Genomic DNA, 16,777 nt, shown 5'->3' on the forward strand with positions numbered 1-16,777 from the left:
ACTGCATGCATGTGCACTCCGCCACTATGAGTCCCACAGCGTATTACAATGAAAATAGTGATGGAGACAATCTTAAGTGATTAGCAAAGATCCTTTCTTCGTCTTTTACGAAACAACATAATGAGTTTGCTGTCAGCGGAGGCGTCAGCTGAACCTTTAACATGCTTACAGAGGGTGAAGATAAAAGGCATTTTCTTCAGCATCGCAAACAAGCACTCCATCACCTCACGGTTTTGTCTGTTTTGTTAGAATTTGAAGTTTAAAACCTGTGTTCAGATGGAGCCAGAACTTGTCAGTTGATGGTTCTTGTCCTGTGGTGTGTCACATACAGTACAAAAACAAGCTGTTTTTCTCCGTTTTCTTTACATACACAACACGGAAGCTGCAGCTTCACCATGTGTTTCCATCCTCCTGCTGTTTTTCCAAAGAGAGAAGCTGCAATTAAGCCATATGGCAAATGTACGTAAAGAAAAATTACATTACCAGTTCAAACAATGCCTTTAGTTGAAGTAGAAACACAGGTTTACATAAGGAACATAAAAAGTGCTCATTAGTGGTCACCAGCAGCTGCATTCCCACCCCTGCAATTAACATTGATAAAATAGATTGTTGTTTGTGAATTGATTCATTTGTCCACGTCTGCACTGCAATGTATCTAAGAATCGATTCCCCACCCGCACCCATAACTGTTATGTGTTGATGCCACTTGTAGCAAAGTTTAGTAACATCTTGGATAACTTTTGCTGAATGCTCTTCACAATAAAAGTGCTGAAAAAGTCAGACCAGCATTTTACAACTATTTGTACTGTGAAAGTCACAGCGCCAGTGTTTCTTGTGACTGAGTCAAATTTGACAACACTGAGCTAAAATGTTCTTTGCTGAAAAATTATGAACAAAAAGTAGCAGTGAGGTGAACACAAAAAAATGTAAAAAAAAAAAAAAAAAAGTGGATGATGTTTCAGTTAATTGTTAAGCTGATAAAATAAATTAACAGTCGAATCCACAGGGAGACCTGTGGGCTGTGCTTTGGTAAAGACCGAATTGTTGGTAGATTCCTCAATACTTTGGACTAAAGTTCAAGCTTTTTGAGGCAAAATATTTCTGCATACAGTGTTCTCAACAAACATGTGACACATTCTGAAAGCTGAGATTGTTGTGAACATTTTGATATTCAAGACATTATACTAAAAAAGTACTAAAAATGGGAATTACTGAAAGTATATTAAAATCTACAAACTCCTCCAGGAACCCAGAGTATTAAAATCTTAGTGTCAAATCACTGCTCACATATACTTTTCAACAAAAGGTTTATGGCAAAACTGTATTGTGTGTGTAAATTTATTGTAATTGGGTTTGGTTTTATTAAGTTGTTGTGTAAATATGTAATTATTTCTATCTTTGTATTTAAGGTATTATTATATAAATGATGTATTGGTCTATTCATTCTTAGACTGACAGATGAAGCAAGCTGTTTTAATGGAGGGCAGACTGTTGGGGGAGCACTGGGGTATCTGGTGATTGCGTGCCAATGATAGGAGGGCCCGTGAGCAGAATGTTGCTTCGGGAGGTTAGGTCTCATTCTATTTGTACTCACAAAACAATGTAGTTGGTTTTCTATCCCAAAACCACTGACTCGTGAAGAATAAATATTTATAGGGATCTTGCTCATTTTCAGTAAGTTCTCTGCGATAATGCAGTAATACTTTTTAAAGTTGAAGTTTTGTAGGCCTGTAATTGAGAGGTTGAATCACCTTTGATTTCTGACTTTAAATCCAGAACACATGCTTCAGGATTAACATCTTCACAAAAATGACCATGTTCATTTTATTTTGAAAGACAGTAAATGAGTCAGTATGCATCATTTTAAAGAGTAGCACTGTCTGGGTGCACAGGATGTGTACAGTGTTTGCAGAAGGGTAGAGGAGGTTGTGTTATCCCTTCCCCAAACTGTAGTTGTGTGAGCTGTAGTCTGATTTCCTGTTGGCTGTATGCAGCTCCCTGTGCCCTCCTCAGGCTTCATGTTGGCAGCATCTCACAGCGTTGCTTGTGCCGAGCCCTCGGGGACTCTGTGGCTCTGTGTGCCATGACACTTTATTCACCAGGCTTGTTTTGGCTTGTATTCGAAAGTATGGAGTGCCACCATGTGTAAAAGGATCCAACTGTGTCTGAGAGTTTGCTTGCGTGTTCACACAGTGCACAGCTATATGTGTGTGGCCTCTTTGGTTGACTTTCAGTTTGCTTGAAAGATAAAAAAAAAAATCTTTGCACTTTCTCAGTGCCAAATGTGTTCATGAAACTGTAAGCTAAAGTCATATAACTTTCAGTCATGGAAGTGTGACAGCAGTTGAAAGAATGCATGTAGTTTTTGGATTCACTATTACTTTGGGGTACTTTGGTGGAGTCAAATGAAGAGTATCGCTTGCATGTTGAGGGAATGTCAGCTATAAAATTTTGGTTATGCGGTGAATTTTTTTGTGCATGATCCAGTATGCGGGTGCCTTTTGAGGACTCCAGTGGCAGGAGGCGGTGAAGTGAATGCCCACATTTCACTGACTGCTGCAGGTAGCCAGTTGCTTTCAAGAGGCAGGGATGGTCCCTGGATAGCCTGAGGCAGTTCCGTGGTGAAGTGGATGTTCTAATGCTCATGACCAGGGCATGTTCCCAAATCTGACCTGAAGTGATCTTGTTGCTGGTCTTTTGGCTGCCTCCATTTGTTCAGGGTCACTACAGCGGATGCAGTACGGATCTGCATTGGGATTTGTTACATGTTTTACCCTGGATGCCCTTCCTGACACAGCTCCAGTTTTACCTGGAGAAACAAAGGCAGCCCCAGGTCTTCCTCAGAAGTGACCCACCTAACTATTATCCAGGACCCACTCTGCTTAGCTTCTGTGAGCTGACAGGATCAGGCATACACAGACCAGACTAGCTGCCAATTGAAAAAGCAATTTTGTTGTACCTGTGTAACTCCCATAGCAGTATCAGCCACCTGCTGGATGTATTATGGAAAATTACAAATCACTGTGGTTGAAGTTCCATGCTTTGTCATCCAGCTGTTGAACTCTGGGCATGTCATGTACTTGTCATTGAGCTATTCCCACCACCACTTGCCTTCACGTCAGTGGCAGCTGACAAGTTAAGCTCATCACAAGAAGAAATACGATGTCCACCATGTGAGCAAAATTAGGATGAAATATACCACAGAACGAGGTAAATAGTACCGGAGTTAAAGAATGTTAGAACATGTGGCTTGAGATGATGAAGATTTTTACATTTTTTAATCAGTGCTGCAAATTGGTGATGGCAACACTTTTCCAGAATGCTTCTAAAACTTTGGAATACCCGTGTTCTGAAGCATTGTTCCAGAAACCATATCAAAAGGAAGTATCACTTGTTGCATTAAATAGGGATTACAGTCTTTTGTGAAACTAAAGTTTCAAAATAGTTCCACATGATTTGCTCTCTTGAGTGTTGAAACATAATACAGCACAAGTAAATGAACAGCAACAGTCTGTCTTGCATCTTTGCATGCACTACTATGTACACTGCTTGTGAGAATTTTACAATGCTAAAACTGGTGCATTATGAGCTCCACTCCTCTTATCAACCACCATCCTGTGAAGTGCATGCCTATGTGTGGTAGCTTGTTACTAAGCTAACACTATCATGCTAATTTCCCAGAAAAGGTGGACGAATGAGCTTTTGACTTTTCCCATCACTGAATAGCCTGCGAATCAAGAGCGCAAAAGGATTGAAAAAGGAATGAAAGAGGATCGAAAGGAAACCGAAGCTAACATTGATCTTGATGCTTTAAACAAAACGCACCTGGAGCTACTGCTGGAGCAGTGTGTGTCTGCATCCTGCTCTGCGTCCCAGGACTTGGCGCTGGGACGGAGCTCTGTAGCGCCTGAGTCCTGGAGAAGCTGCAAAGACAAGCAAGTGATCCGACCCACTGTGGAGATCTGTGCGCATGTCGATGGATCCACCTGCTGTGGTTGCACGTCCAGAACAAAAGAGGGATCATCTCCTTCATCATCAGAATCCCCACAGTCTGGTTCAGACTCTGATGACGAGCTGTGCGCTCCGTCTTGCTTCAATTAAGAAAAAAACTGAAGCGCTTACTCAACATTCAGATGCCTCATTTTTCCAAAACAAAAACACCACCACACAAACTACACATGCTAAATACTCCATCAAAATAATCCAAACACACCAAATATTTCTCAAAGCTCTCAAATATCAAAACTCTTATCGCTGTCTGTACATCTTTTGCATGTCGTTGCTTTCGTAAATTTGCTTGCAGCTGTGTATGCTTGGTTTTAATGTATGTGTATTGTCGTGTATAGCCCTTGTCGCACTCCTGCCTATGTTTTTATTATTATTATTATTATTTTTTTGCATTGCATTGCAGAAATGTGCGCCGTTCTCAAAACGATAAAGTAAATGGCACTCAGATTTCCAGCTGTACAGCGGGACACACCGCTTCCTTGTCAGGGCTGGGAACATCAGATTGCAAAGTTCAGAGTCCTTCTGCATCCCCCCCCCCCCCCCCCCAAAAAAAAGTAGAAAATATTGCCATTTAAAGTCACAAGCAAACTTAAAACTTCCTGTCTCTTGTTTCAGCATTGAGAGAGAGAGAGGGGGAGAGAGAGAGAGAGATGGGGAGAGGAGAGGGAGAGAGAAAGAAAGCGAGAGATAGCACTGTCTCTCTCTGCCTTTTTTTCAAAACCCTGGTGTTTCTGATCACCGATCAAAGCTGTTCACACACAGATGTCCGCTGCGTCTGAAACCTTTTTCACACTTGATGCTCAAAGTCATGCTTCTGTAAACTGCGCCTGGTTTGCACAAACCGAGGCGCAGTTCACTCTGAGAGATCACCGCAGATGACATGAAATATTATTACTTTGTGTCTGCCCTCAGCTACTCCATGGCAATGAGGCTGATTGCACTCTTGCAAAGCCCCACCCTGCTGCGAACAAATACGCAGCGATCAAGGATCACCTCCTCAAAACTTTTGAACTGTCAGACTGAAAGGGCCAGCAGGCTCTTCTCTCTGCACAGGCTGGAGGACAGCAAGCCCTTCAGAGTTCATGGACAGAATGCTGCAGCTCCTGAGTTGACACCGGCAGGACTTTTTGTGCAGCAACTCCCTCCTCAGGTGTGCGCAGTGCTGAAACAACACCACATTCACAGACTGCCATGCGCTGGTGAAGGAGGCCGACAAATTCTTCCTTGCCGGCTATAGCATGGCATGACAGCAGCCGCACTCGCCCCATCACACGCAGCAGCACATACCCTACACCACACACCAGCACCGCTTGCGGAGGAGCTACATCTCTCTTCCACAGCACCGCTCACAAACTGGCTTCTGTACTGTGCAAAAACTGTTCTGTACTGTGCGAAAACATTCAGTCAAACTAAACGCTAACATTACAAAAACTAAGCAAACAATAGGAAGCCGTCAAGAATGACAGCAAAATGAAATATGGAAGAATTAAGGTTTTTGGCAGCATTTGTTCAAATTTTTCAAATGTACATTAAGAATTGTTGCTAATACTCCAATATCTAATACAGTATCTGCAAACCAGGACAAAATAGGCCATTTGTGAATCTGGCTGGTTCCCCACTTTTTGGTCGATAGACAGAAAAGCTTGTTAAATGTATGGATATCCTGATCTGATGAGATCTGATCAAAATCCACCTGGATCAATGCATTCTTCTGATTGATCGATATTGGCTCTTCATCACTTTATAAGCTAGTGAACTAAATAGTAAATGGTACTGAATAGCATGCCATTCATCTGTTGTTGCATGTTATGTGAGAGGCACAAAAGGGCTGCTTTCCTTTCACGGGCATTTGGTGCCACCTACAGTTCCAAATGTATGGCGTATAATTGTAGTCCACGATTGTAAAACAACCCCATATTATTCAGATGGGTTTATGAGAAAGAGAGTGAGGGAGGAAAAAAATATGTCTTATATTCAGGCCAATATGTTATATAGATTGGGGTTCAAGTCCTGGTCTGTGCTTTGTGCTACATGTGTCCTGGTACCAGACTTCTGTAAATTTGTACCATCATTAGCTGGGGAAGTAACCTGTGAGGAACTGGTGTCGCTTTCCTGAGAGAGTCATCCGCTTCAGAAGATGGTGTCCAGGTGTAATCATTGGCCTGATGGGCTTCAGGGCTTGTGTCATACTTACTTCTTTTGATCTGGTTTAAAAACTTCTGTTACAGTTTTATTTGGTATTAAAAGAGTAACTATTAGATGTCATAACTGTTTCATGCCTCCCGCATGACAATTACCCTAGGTCATAATAGTTGGTCATGATTACTGCAGGTGAAATATTCCGTCTATGCAACTTTTAATCAAGTTCAACACTGTTTCTGTCAGAATTGTATTTTTATTTCCAAGTTTTGAAATTATCTTTGGCAGGCTTGCACATGAGCTCAAAGTTATTTAACCAAAAGCAATCCCGTCAAGTCAATAGCCACCTTTAGTTGCTAAATTGATTAAAATAACAAGTTCCACTGCATGTTTGTACAAAATGTTTTCACTTTGGTATTTTTAGCCAGCAAAGTTCCACACCCATACACTTTTACTCCATCTATCATCCAAGCACACATATACATATATGTAAATGCACATGTTGGTATGCCAGGCATATATATCTAAAGCGTCTCACTCAAGCTCAGTGGAGAGGAATGAAAAATTAGGTAGGACCTGACAAGTGTGAATACGTCTGTTACCCCTTCACTCAAAGTCTGTCAGCGGACTGGCCAAGCTGACAAACCAAAGCTCAGTGTGTAACCCCACAAACAAGGTTGTGGATGGACAGCTTGGCTTCAGCACTCTTCTCCAGATATGTTTAACGTCAAACATGCAAGCTGAGGTGGATGACAGCTCTTGCATCAGACAAAACGTGCAGATTTGAGTCACCACAAACACTTTGCATCTTATAATTTAGAGCCACTTTGGTCTGGTTTCCTTTTTTTTTCTTCCTGGCCCTTCACAGGCTCACAGTTGAAATACTGTGCTGTAGTGCAAAGGCGCTCCATTTACCAGTAATTACCCGCCATCCATCACTCCTTAGATTGCCCGGGGTCGAGCCCCCTGTGCCCTGCGTGGCCCTGTGCCTCACCCTCTTCCTACTCCCCCACCCCAGACCTGTGGTCAGTGCAGCAATTATGTTGAGTGCACCCTGAGCTTTACACTTGATGTTGAGGGCTAAATCCTGTGTGTGAACACTGCTGCTGTTGTGATGCCTGCCGCCTGGTTCTTGCATCCCCTGAGTAGCACCGCCCACCACCATACTGCCCCACAATGCCACATTCACCCATGCTTTAACCCTGGCCTGTTTACAGGAAAGGACTGGCATGCTGTGTTTAAATAGAATGCATTTAGTTTGTCTACCAGTACAAGGACAGGGTCAGTTAACCACCTGACTTCTGCGTCACACTGGACTGACTTATGGCTTGGCATGTCAGTGCTATAACACAAGGTCAGTGTGGCTGTCTGTGTGCAAGAGAGGGGTCACATCATTGTGGAGTCTTTATTGTACTCTCTCAGACAGCTTCGGGTTCATGAATAGAAGTGGATGAAGGAGCATCATCCGTAAGAGCAAACCATCCAACTATCTCAGTATTTTAAATTCAGCATTTCACCGTTTACACAAGCAATACTAACAGGCTTCATATTGCGAGGTTAAAGCACAGTTCTTTGACCATGTAAATACTAATAGCAGTTGCCTTGGTGGCCACCAGACCGAGCTTGCTTCTTATTATTCTACTTATCTCTCCTCTGACTGCCACCTGATCGTAGCAGCTGTGTGGCACAAGGTTTTTTTCCTGGCTGCCTGTATTGAGTCCCATACATGCTCTTTCTTTCCTTTAGTCTGCACCTTTAATAGCTCTCAGCAGAAGGAGCTGGAGGTGAAGAATACTAGATCAGTTGCAGCCACTGTTTCTGCAAATGAGCTTTTCACACCTGGCCTTGTTTCATTAGAGCACTGTCTGCTTCTGCAGCTCACCGTCTACAGTGTGAAGATGAGGGAAGAAGCTGTGAATGTCTGTATTCTTTGCTTAGACTATATGAGCATGTGAGAATGTGTACGTGCATGTGCACTAATGTACATCTGCAGGTGAAATTTTAAAATGTAAAAATTGCATGGCGATACTGTCTCTTAATTTAAGGAAAGTCGGCCCTGACCAATTTGGTGCTCTTGGCAAGAATTTTATCTGTTCCCCTTTACAGCTAATTAACAACCGATTTACTGTGTACATGCACTTATACAGAAATGCTATAGCTTGTGTCTTTGATGTTTATTTTATGTAAAGAGACAAATATTTGAGTACATAGTCCTTTTCAAAGACAAAAAAACAACAAACAAACAAAAAAAAAACCAAAAACCTGACCTTGGAGTGTGTGCATGAATAAGTGAATGTGGGGCATCGCTGTAAAGCATTTTGACCATGAAAGTATGACATAAATGCAGTCCATTGACCATTTATTCCTTAAAAATCATAAACATCACAATACTTCAGAACACTGGGTTGTGATAAGAAGTCATCAAGTAGTTTTGTTTACAAACATTCACCATAGAAGAAATAAAAATCAGTTACCATTTATAAGATAGATACCATGGTGCCAAAAGTCACAATCACTTATCTGCACAACTTTAACAAGCTCACCATAAGAACCAGCATAAAATATTATCAAATAACAAAATAAATAATTATTTATCACTATAGTTGTCCCAGTATCCTTTGTGATGCAGTAAAATAAGTGTGCTGCTGCACTCACTGGTTGTCTACTGTTCTGAGTATGATAAAGATGAATGTGATAGTACTGCTCCCTTTATTGAACTTTGAACAGCTAAAATAATGTGGGCCCATTTTAGCTGCTCTCTTTATTGAACTTTGAGAAGCTAACATAATGTGGCCCATTTTTAAAATAAAATTGCAGGAGGGAAACAAGTTGCTTCATGCCATTTGCAGCAGTCAGGACTGAACAATGACAGAACAGTGGAAAGGATTCTGGGAGATCTGTAATAATTAATTGTTTATGTATTGTTATTTGAGAATGTCCTATGCTGGTTATTATGGTGACCTTGTTAAAGTTATACAGCGAAGAAAATAAGTATTTGAACACTCTGTGGTTTTGCAAGTTCTCCCACTTAGAAATCATGGAGGGGTCTAAAATTTTCATCTTTGTTACATGTCCACTGTGAGAGACATAATGTAAAAAAAAAAATCCAGAAATCACAATGTATGTTTTTTTTAAATATAATTTATTTGTATGTTACTGCTGCAAATAAGTATTTGAACACCTACCAACCAGCAAGAATTCTGGCCCACACAGACCTGTTCATTTTTCTTTAAGAAGCCCTCTTATTCTGCACTGTTTACCTGTATTAATTGCACCTGTTTGAACTTGTTACCTGTATAAAAGACACCTGTTCACACACTCAATCAATCACACTCCAACCTGTCCACCATAGCCAAGACCAAAGAGCTGTCTAAGGACACCAGGGACAAAACTGTAGACCTGCACAAGGCTGGGATGGACTACAGGACAACAGGCAAGCAGCTTGGAAGAAGACAACAACTGTTATGATTATTTATTAGAAAGTGGAAGAAACACAAGATGACTGTCAATCTCCCTCGGTCTGGGATTCCATGCAAGATCTCACTTGGTGGGGTAAGGATGATTCTGAGAAAGCTCAAAACTACACAGGAGGACCTGGTCAATGACCTGAAGAGAGCTGAACCACAGTCACAAAGATTACATTAGTAACACATGATGCTGTCATGGTTTAAAATCCTGCAGGGCAGCAAGGTCCCCCTGCTCAAGCCAGCACATGTCCAGGCCCATTTGAAGTTCACCAGTGACCATCTGGATGATCCAGAGGAGGCATGGGAGAAGGTCATGTGGTCAGATGAGAGCAGAATTGAGCTTTGTAGAATCAACTCCACTTACCATGTTTAGAGGATGAGAACAACCCCAACAAAACCATCCCACCCATGAAGCATGGGGGTGGAAACATCATACTCTGGGGATGCTCTTCTGCAAAGGGGACAGGACGACTGCACTGTATTGAAGGGAGGATGGATGGGGTCATGTATTGCAAGATTTTGGCAAACAACCTCCTTCCCTCAGTAAGAGCAATGAAGATGGGTTATGGCTGGGTTTTCCAGCATGACAATGATCCCAAGCACACAGCCAGGGCAACTAAGGAGGGGCTCCGTAAGAAGCACTTCAAGGTCCTGGAGTGGAATGGCCAGTCTGCAGACCTGAACTCAATAGAAAATCTTTGGAGGGAGCTGAAACTCCAAACCTGAAAGATCTGGAGAAGATCTGTATGGAGGAATGGACCAAAATCCCTGCTGCAGTGTGTGCAAACCTGGTGAAAAACTACAGGAAACGCTTGACCTCTGTAATTGCAAACAAAGGCTACTGTACCAAATATTAACATTGATTTTCACAGTTGTTCAAATACTTATTTGCAGTAGTAACATACAAATAAATTATTAAAAAAACATACATTGTGATTTCCAGATTTTTTTTTAGATTATGTCTCTCACAGTGGACATGCACCTAAGATGAAAATTTCAGACCCCTCCATGATTTCTAAGTGGGAGAATTTGCAAAATCGCAGGATGTTCAAATACTTATTTTCCTCACTGTATGTATAAGTGATTGTGATATCAAAATGAAGAAATATTTCACAGACTGACATTCACGTCTTGTTTGGAATGGCTGTGAACAAAAAGTTCATATGTACTTATTTTGTAATGTTTAGAATTAAATGCCACAGTAAATGCATTAAAATAGTTTTATTAAAAAAAGTGCAAGTTAAATAAAATTATGTCTTTATTTAGGGCACCCCTATTGGTCATCATTGGCCCTGGGATTAGCCTATACGGCCTTAATAACATGGTGGTTCTGAATTTTCTTATCAAAAATTTAAATATTTGTTTTAACAGTGCTGGTTTAGACTGTGGCATAGCTGGTGAATAATTCAAGCTGTCTACTCACAGTGTAACAACACTACCAGTATGTTGTAATTCCAGTCTTTGTCCATCTGTTCTGCTTTCACAGGTCTAGTGTGTATGAAGTCCAGCACCTCAGTGGTTGAACTGGTCATGCTGCTTTGTTCTCAGGTAAGATGCTTTATTCCACCTCACAGCCCAGGATTGTTTGATTCAAATTCATCTCCATTAGCCTTTACACCTGTGCACAACAGCGCATGCAGGGGTTTTGTGTTTGGTCCTGTTTGTCATTCAATATTGTAACAAAATAACATTTTGGATCAATGTTGGTGGAATGGTTAAGGGTCAGGATGTGGAAATGTGATTTGAGCTTCAGGAAAAGTCACGGTCATAGACCACGGTCAAAATATTTTTAGTCCAGTGCTTCTGTATAGGGGATATTTTGAATGAATCTTCAGTATCCACCTTTCACTTTGGGTGACCTTGAAAAGTCAACCTCAAAGTCATGTGTTAAACCTAAACAATTTAGGCACCTTGACACTTGCACACATTTAACCCCAGCAGTGCCACGCAATTTGTCATGCCAGTGTGTCCCACTTTGTCCCGCTGGATGCTGTGCTTTGTGCCGTGTTATATAAAATAATTATTTTGTAGCGGATTAATCATTTGCTGTCAGAGATTGGCTGATGAAAACACCTCTAATTGCTCCCAGAATCACAGAGGAATTTTCTACAGCTGCTGCTTGTTTCGTGTGCTTAATGACGTGAAGAACGCATTTGGAATCGTCTCAAAGGTAATTATGTGTAATATTTATATTGTAATGGCTTCATAATACAGTTAATTTTACAAATACTCATAAGAATGAATGAAAATGTATGTTTATTATAGATTTAACATGTCATCATAATCGTTCAGATGAACTGCGCTGCGATGCAGAGCGCTGACGCAATGACTTGCAGTGACACACTGTTTTAGAACAGATTGCGCAATGTTTACATGAAGTTCACAAAATTAATGCCTACCAGAGATTTTGAACATTTCAAAAATTTTCTTTGCACACTTGCATGCAGCCGCACACAGTTTACAATGAGGTTACTGTCTGGCACACCAGATTGCGTGCCAGTGCGACGATGAAGTTCGTGCAAGTGTCAAGGTACCTTTTGAAGCCACTATGGATTAAACATGGTGGTAGGGTTGTTGGTTCGTCAAAGATAAAATGGTTCAGTTTTGGATAGAACTGATTAATTGTCAAGGTCCCACAAAACCTTATTGTATGGCAATAATTGTTTTTCTTTATGCATTTTCCCAGCATAAATGCAGTGCCTCTGAATGTGAATCTCATTTGCAGAGCCATGATGTCAGTACTGGCCACTTCACCATTGTTTAGTTCTTTAGTTCCTACTTCAGTTTGATTTGGTTTCAGTTTAGTCAGGGAATTGTAAAAGCTGCCCTGGACTAAACAACCAATTTGTGGTCTTACTAAATGAGGTGGCCTGACGTGTTTACACTGACATATTTTTTTAGGGTTGATTTGGAATTTTAGTCCAAATACAGGAAAATAGGCTGAAAATAGGCACACACACACACACACACACACACACACACACACACACACACACACACACACACACACACACACACACACACACACACACACACACACACACAGGGAACATCATTTTAATTTCCCCTGCTTCGCTCACCAGGTTTTGTTACAAAGATGAACATTTTTTTCAAGACCAGGAAAAGAAAGTTCCAGGTCATTCCAGAGTCTTAAACTACCTTGTTAGGCTTGCAACTGGGGCTGGAGAGTTAAAACTCTCAAGAACTATTTTGCACAGCTTCTTATATGTGCTGGCACTCTGTAACTCCAGTGTAGTTAATTTTGTGATGTGGTGCAGCCTTACTTTGTGAAAAACAGACACCACAAATGACTGAAGCATGAAATGATGGTTGTCAATTCCAAATAATTGTGAAACAAAAGCGCATAACAAGTGGATGGAAATGCACACAAATACAATTTTCCTTTTGCCGCATTAATGAAAATTTGCTTAAAAGTTGGGATACTAGTTGGATGGAAACACAGCTAATGAGAGAGAGTACCAGTTCCTGCTGTAATAACGTTACATGCAAATACCGTTTGTTATGATGACATAATATTACAAATAGTAAAATAAGCAAAATTATTGTTCAGTGTGAAAGGTAATCCCACACAAACTGGTTTCTTTCCTGCACTGGTTACTGCAACTGTAAGCAACACAAAACACTGGCATATTTGCTCACTCTCCATTGACTCCGGTGCAAGTCTATTGTGAAGAGACCAATCCAATATGGCAGCAGTGCTGGCTTACGTTGCAGCAAGTGATGAGGTGTCTATGTATAAAATGTCTATGGTTTTCACACAACAAAGTAAGTCCTGTCGGCTGCTCCCTTGTTTTCACGTTTTCACTTGGGGTCGCCACAGAAGATCCAAGGTGGAGCTGCATGTTGATATGGCACAAGTTTTACACAGGATGCTCTTCCTGGAGAATGGGCAGGGGTGAGCGCAGTTAACTGCTTGGCCACCACCCCTGCCCATAATTTTCACGCAAAAGGTTGTTTATTTGGCAGTTTATAAATAGTCTGACTTATTGCAGTACTACTTGTATAATATGCTGTTACAATGGTAACAAAATGAACTGAAATTAATTTGCATCCATTTCGTTATGTTTTTGATTCTGGTTATATTACTGATGAGTTTTTAAAATGTATGTATTTATGTATATATGTATGTATCTATTAGCATTTATTGGTTTATAGTGTTTTATATTGCTTTCATCTTTGGGCCTGGTTGGGGTAGTTTTTAGTGTTTTATTGGTATTTAATATATATTTAACATTTTGATGAGCAATGGAGCACTTGTTCTTTTTTCTTTTATTTTTTATCAAATTTTACCGCATTGTTTTTATCCAGCATGTTCTGTTGTCTGTTTTGTCAATGGATGCCTTGGATGTATTTTTAAAACTGCAAACCAAATCTGCCTATGGGTATAAATAACGTAACCTAAACCTCAAGCTGATCATGGAATTTACAACATGCTGACGTCAGATGACCTTCTGTCTACAAACTCAAACACACATGTAGGGAGCTGTAGAGCTCATGTATGTGGACAACAGGAAATCTGCATGTCTTTGTAAACAGCTTTGTTGAAAAATAATAAAAATAAAAAAGTGTAGGTGCAAACATAGCCTGAACTTTCAGATGTGAAAATGACTATACAGCACGTTCCACTGAATAAAAGTTAAAATATGTGCATTTGAAAAAAGCCCTGGTTGCATTGTTCACTATTACCCCTTCTGAGATCAAGCAAGCTGATTTTAATGCTGTATCAGAGCATACTGAAGCCAGCTGCATCCAGGAGAAGTAGGTAAACATGGTTTCAGTTTCTCGGATTTAGTTTTAGGATGTCAGAACTTATTGGTAGCAACTTGAAGGACATGTTGAACGTTAGTTAATGCCCCAGTTAGCAACACAACATCAAAGTATTCATGATTGTATGTCTATCCATGCACATGCGGTAATAATTAGTGGTCGCTGATGTATTTTATTGCTAATTATTCTTCTCGCTCGGCAAGGTAGCAGGTGCATTTCTGAAAAATGGCTTACTCTGCATTTCTTAGCATGTGATGTACATTTTAGGAAAAGCAGAAGCATCCCGATGGCCAACAGACAGAGTGAAATGAAAGCTCCCACATCCGATAGCAAAGCTTCTGGGCTTTCATTCAAAAGTGATGGCTCAGATTTACAGAGGATTTACAGACAGAAGACGACACACGTCACCCTGAAACTCTAAATTTTTTTCAGAGTCTGTTGGATTTTGGATCCTAACATGTACTGACGCTGCTGTCTGTGTCCCAGGATGCTATATTTTACTGCCGCCATGAACATGCACATGGAATGTCTCCATGACACTGTTTTTACAGGCTGCATGAACATGCATTAGAAACAGTAAAATATGTTATTTTCAGGAGATAATAGACTTTCTATCTAATGTACCAGAATTGTAAGAGAACTTTGTGAGGAGCTGATGACATACCTGCCATTGTTCTTTGGCTGGCGATCGCGCGTGATCTGTGTGTGACGTCTTCTTTAATGGTGTGAACTTTACATTTTTAATCTTGGAAATCATTCTACAAATGGGTGAGTGCCCTGTTCATTTTTTTTCCTTTTGTATTTTGTTCTCCTCAGTGGAGCTGGTAGCCTTTATTTTTATTCTACTTTGAGAGATTCTGTCAGATTTTGTATCTTGATGTGTGCAGAGTCTGTTCTGTAATGGAGCAGCACTCTGTTTTAACCCCGTTATAGCTCCCTCTGTGAATGTGCACGTGCACGCAGAACTGTCAGCTGTCACACAGATGTATTTCTTAGATTTTCACAGTTATATCGATGACAATACTTACAAGCATGCACACAGCTAAGCCTCTAGCAGAGACTGTTTTTAACAGGCTGCATTCATGATGAACGTTCACGTGCACTAAGTCTTCTCAAAGTGGAGAGGGGCTGGCACTTTTACTGTGACTGCATCAAAATGAACAGTTATCACTTAAAAATGAGTCCTCATAACACAACATTACACTTGTGTAAACTTTGCAATTAATCCACAGCTCTGTTCTTAATGTTAGCTCCTACATTCTTTTCAAGGGTGCAATGGAACGTTTTCCTCAAGACTACGTGAACGCTGTTGGAAACACTCGGAAAAAGGTGTACTCCTGAGTACTTTGTTTTCGGCAGTCTCTGTAGCTGTTTGTTGCGAGTGCCGTATAATTTGAGACTAGTCAGTGAAGTGTATAAAGTAATTCCAGTGTATCTTCGGATGGTCACTAACACCCTAAACCTAATTTGTTATGATTTTGATGTGGCATGTCCTTTAATGTGTGATTCTATATTTTATCTTGGCCAATAGGGGGGACAACACTTCCAAATTAAGACAACACTAGTAAATGCAGAAAACATTTACAAATACAAAAAATACCTGCATCAATTCAACAACAGATAGTTGCAACAAAAAAAAAATCTTGCAGATTGAAAAATGCTTGCTATGCTACAGCATGCATAACAGTTTAATTTGATAACGTGTCAAATTTAGACAACACACGCAAACACAGAATTGCTTTGCAAAGTTTCACAGCAGCACAGCTGAAGTGCTAACAACATGATGGATGTACTCACAGCACAAACACAAGTTTCTGCCTGGAGGACATTAATGTACTTGAACTCTTCATTGCATTGTAAATTTCTGGACAAGAGATTTTAATATGTAAGAGTAAATAAAGTAGTCTCTAAGAGGGTGAAAGTGTATATTGGAGTGACACAAGGATCTGTCTTCGGTCTGTTCTCATTTGCAATTTATATAAACAATTTACCAGAAGTTGTATAATCCATATTATATATGTTTGAAAATGATGCTAAATTGTATCACTTCAATAAAATAGGTGAATTATATGAAGAAAATTCAAATGCATTTGGATGAAAATCATAAGCGGCCAGAAGAAGGTCATATCTGGATTTGAGGAAATTTTCGTAGCCTGCCATAGGCCGTAGTAATAGCACTGACTATAATCAGTTTTAAAAATAGATTAGATAAACTTTGGAGAACTTTGGAGTAAATATATTATGGACAACATTAGATTTATTCAAAAAAATAAATTGATAATGCAGTACTGAGTTGTGTTCCGTGTGTATTAGATCTGGATAAAGAGGTGCCCTGCACCTGCATCCAGAAATTTTAACTGAACTTAAAATAATAC

At 40.3% G+C, this 16,777-nt stretch overlaps 1 protein-coding gene across 1 annotated transcript in view; it reads left to right on the top strand.

Annotated features, from left to right (window-relative positions):
* The window catches only part of nbeab (neurobeachin b), a 1,103,372-nt gene that overhangs the window by 658,999 nt on the left and 427,596 nt on the right, over nucleotides 1-16,777 (top strand). Inside the window, exon 34 of the mRNA XM_034168398.1 lies at nucleotides 11,101-11,162. Within this exon, the coding sequence (XP_034024289.1) occupies nucleotides 11,101-11,162 (62 nt within the window). The remainder of the gene's footprint in view (nucleotides 1-11,100; nucleotides 11,163-16,777) is intronic.

The sequence above is a fragment of the Thalassophryne amazonica genome, chromosome 4, assembly GCF_902500255.1.
Source record: "Thalassophryne amazonica chromosome 4, fThaAma1.1, whole genome shotgun sequence".
Classification (NCBI taxonomy): Eukaryota; Metazoa; Chordata; class Actinopteri; order Batrachoidiformes; family Batrachoididae; genus Thalassophryne; species Thalassophryne amazonica.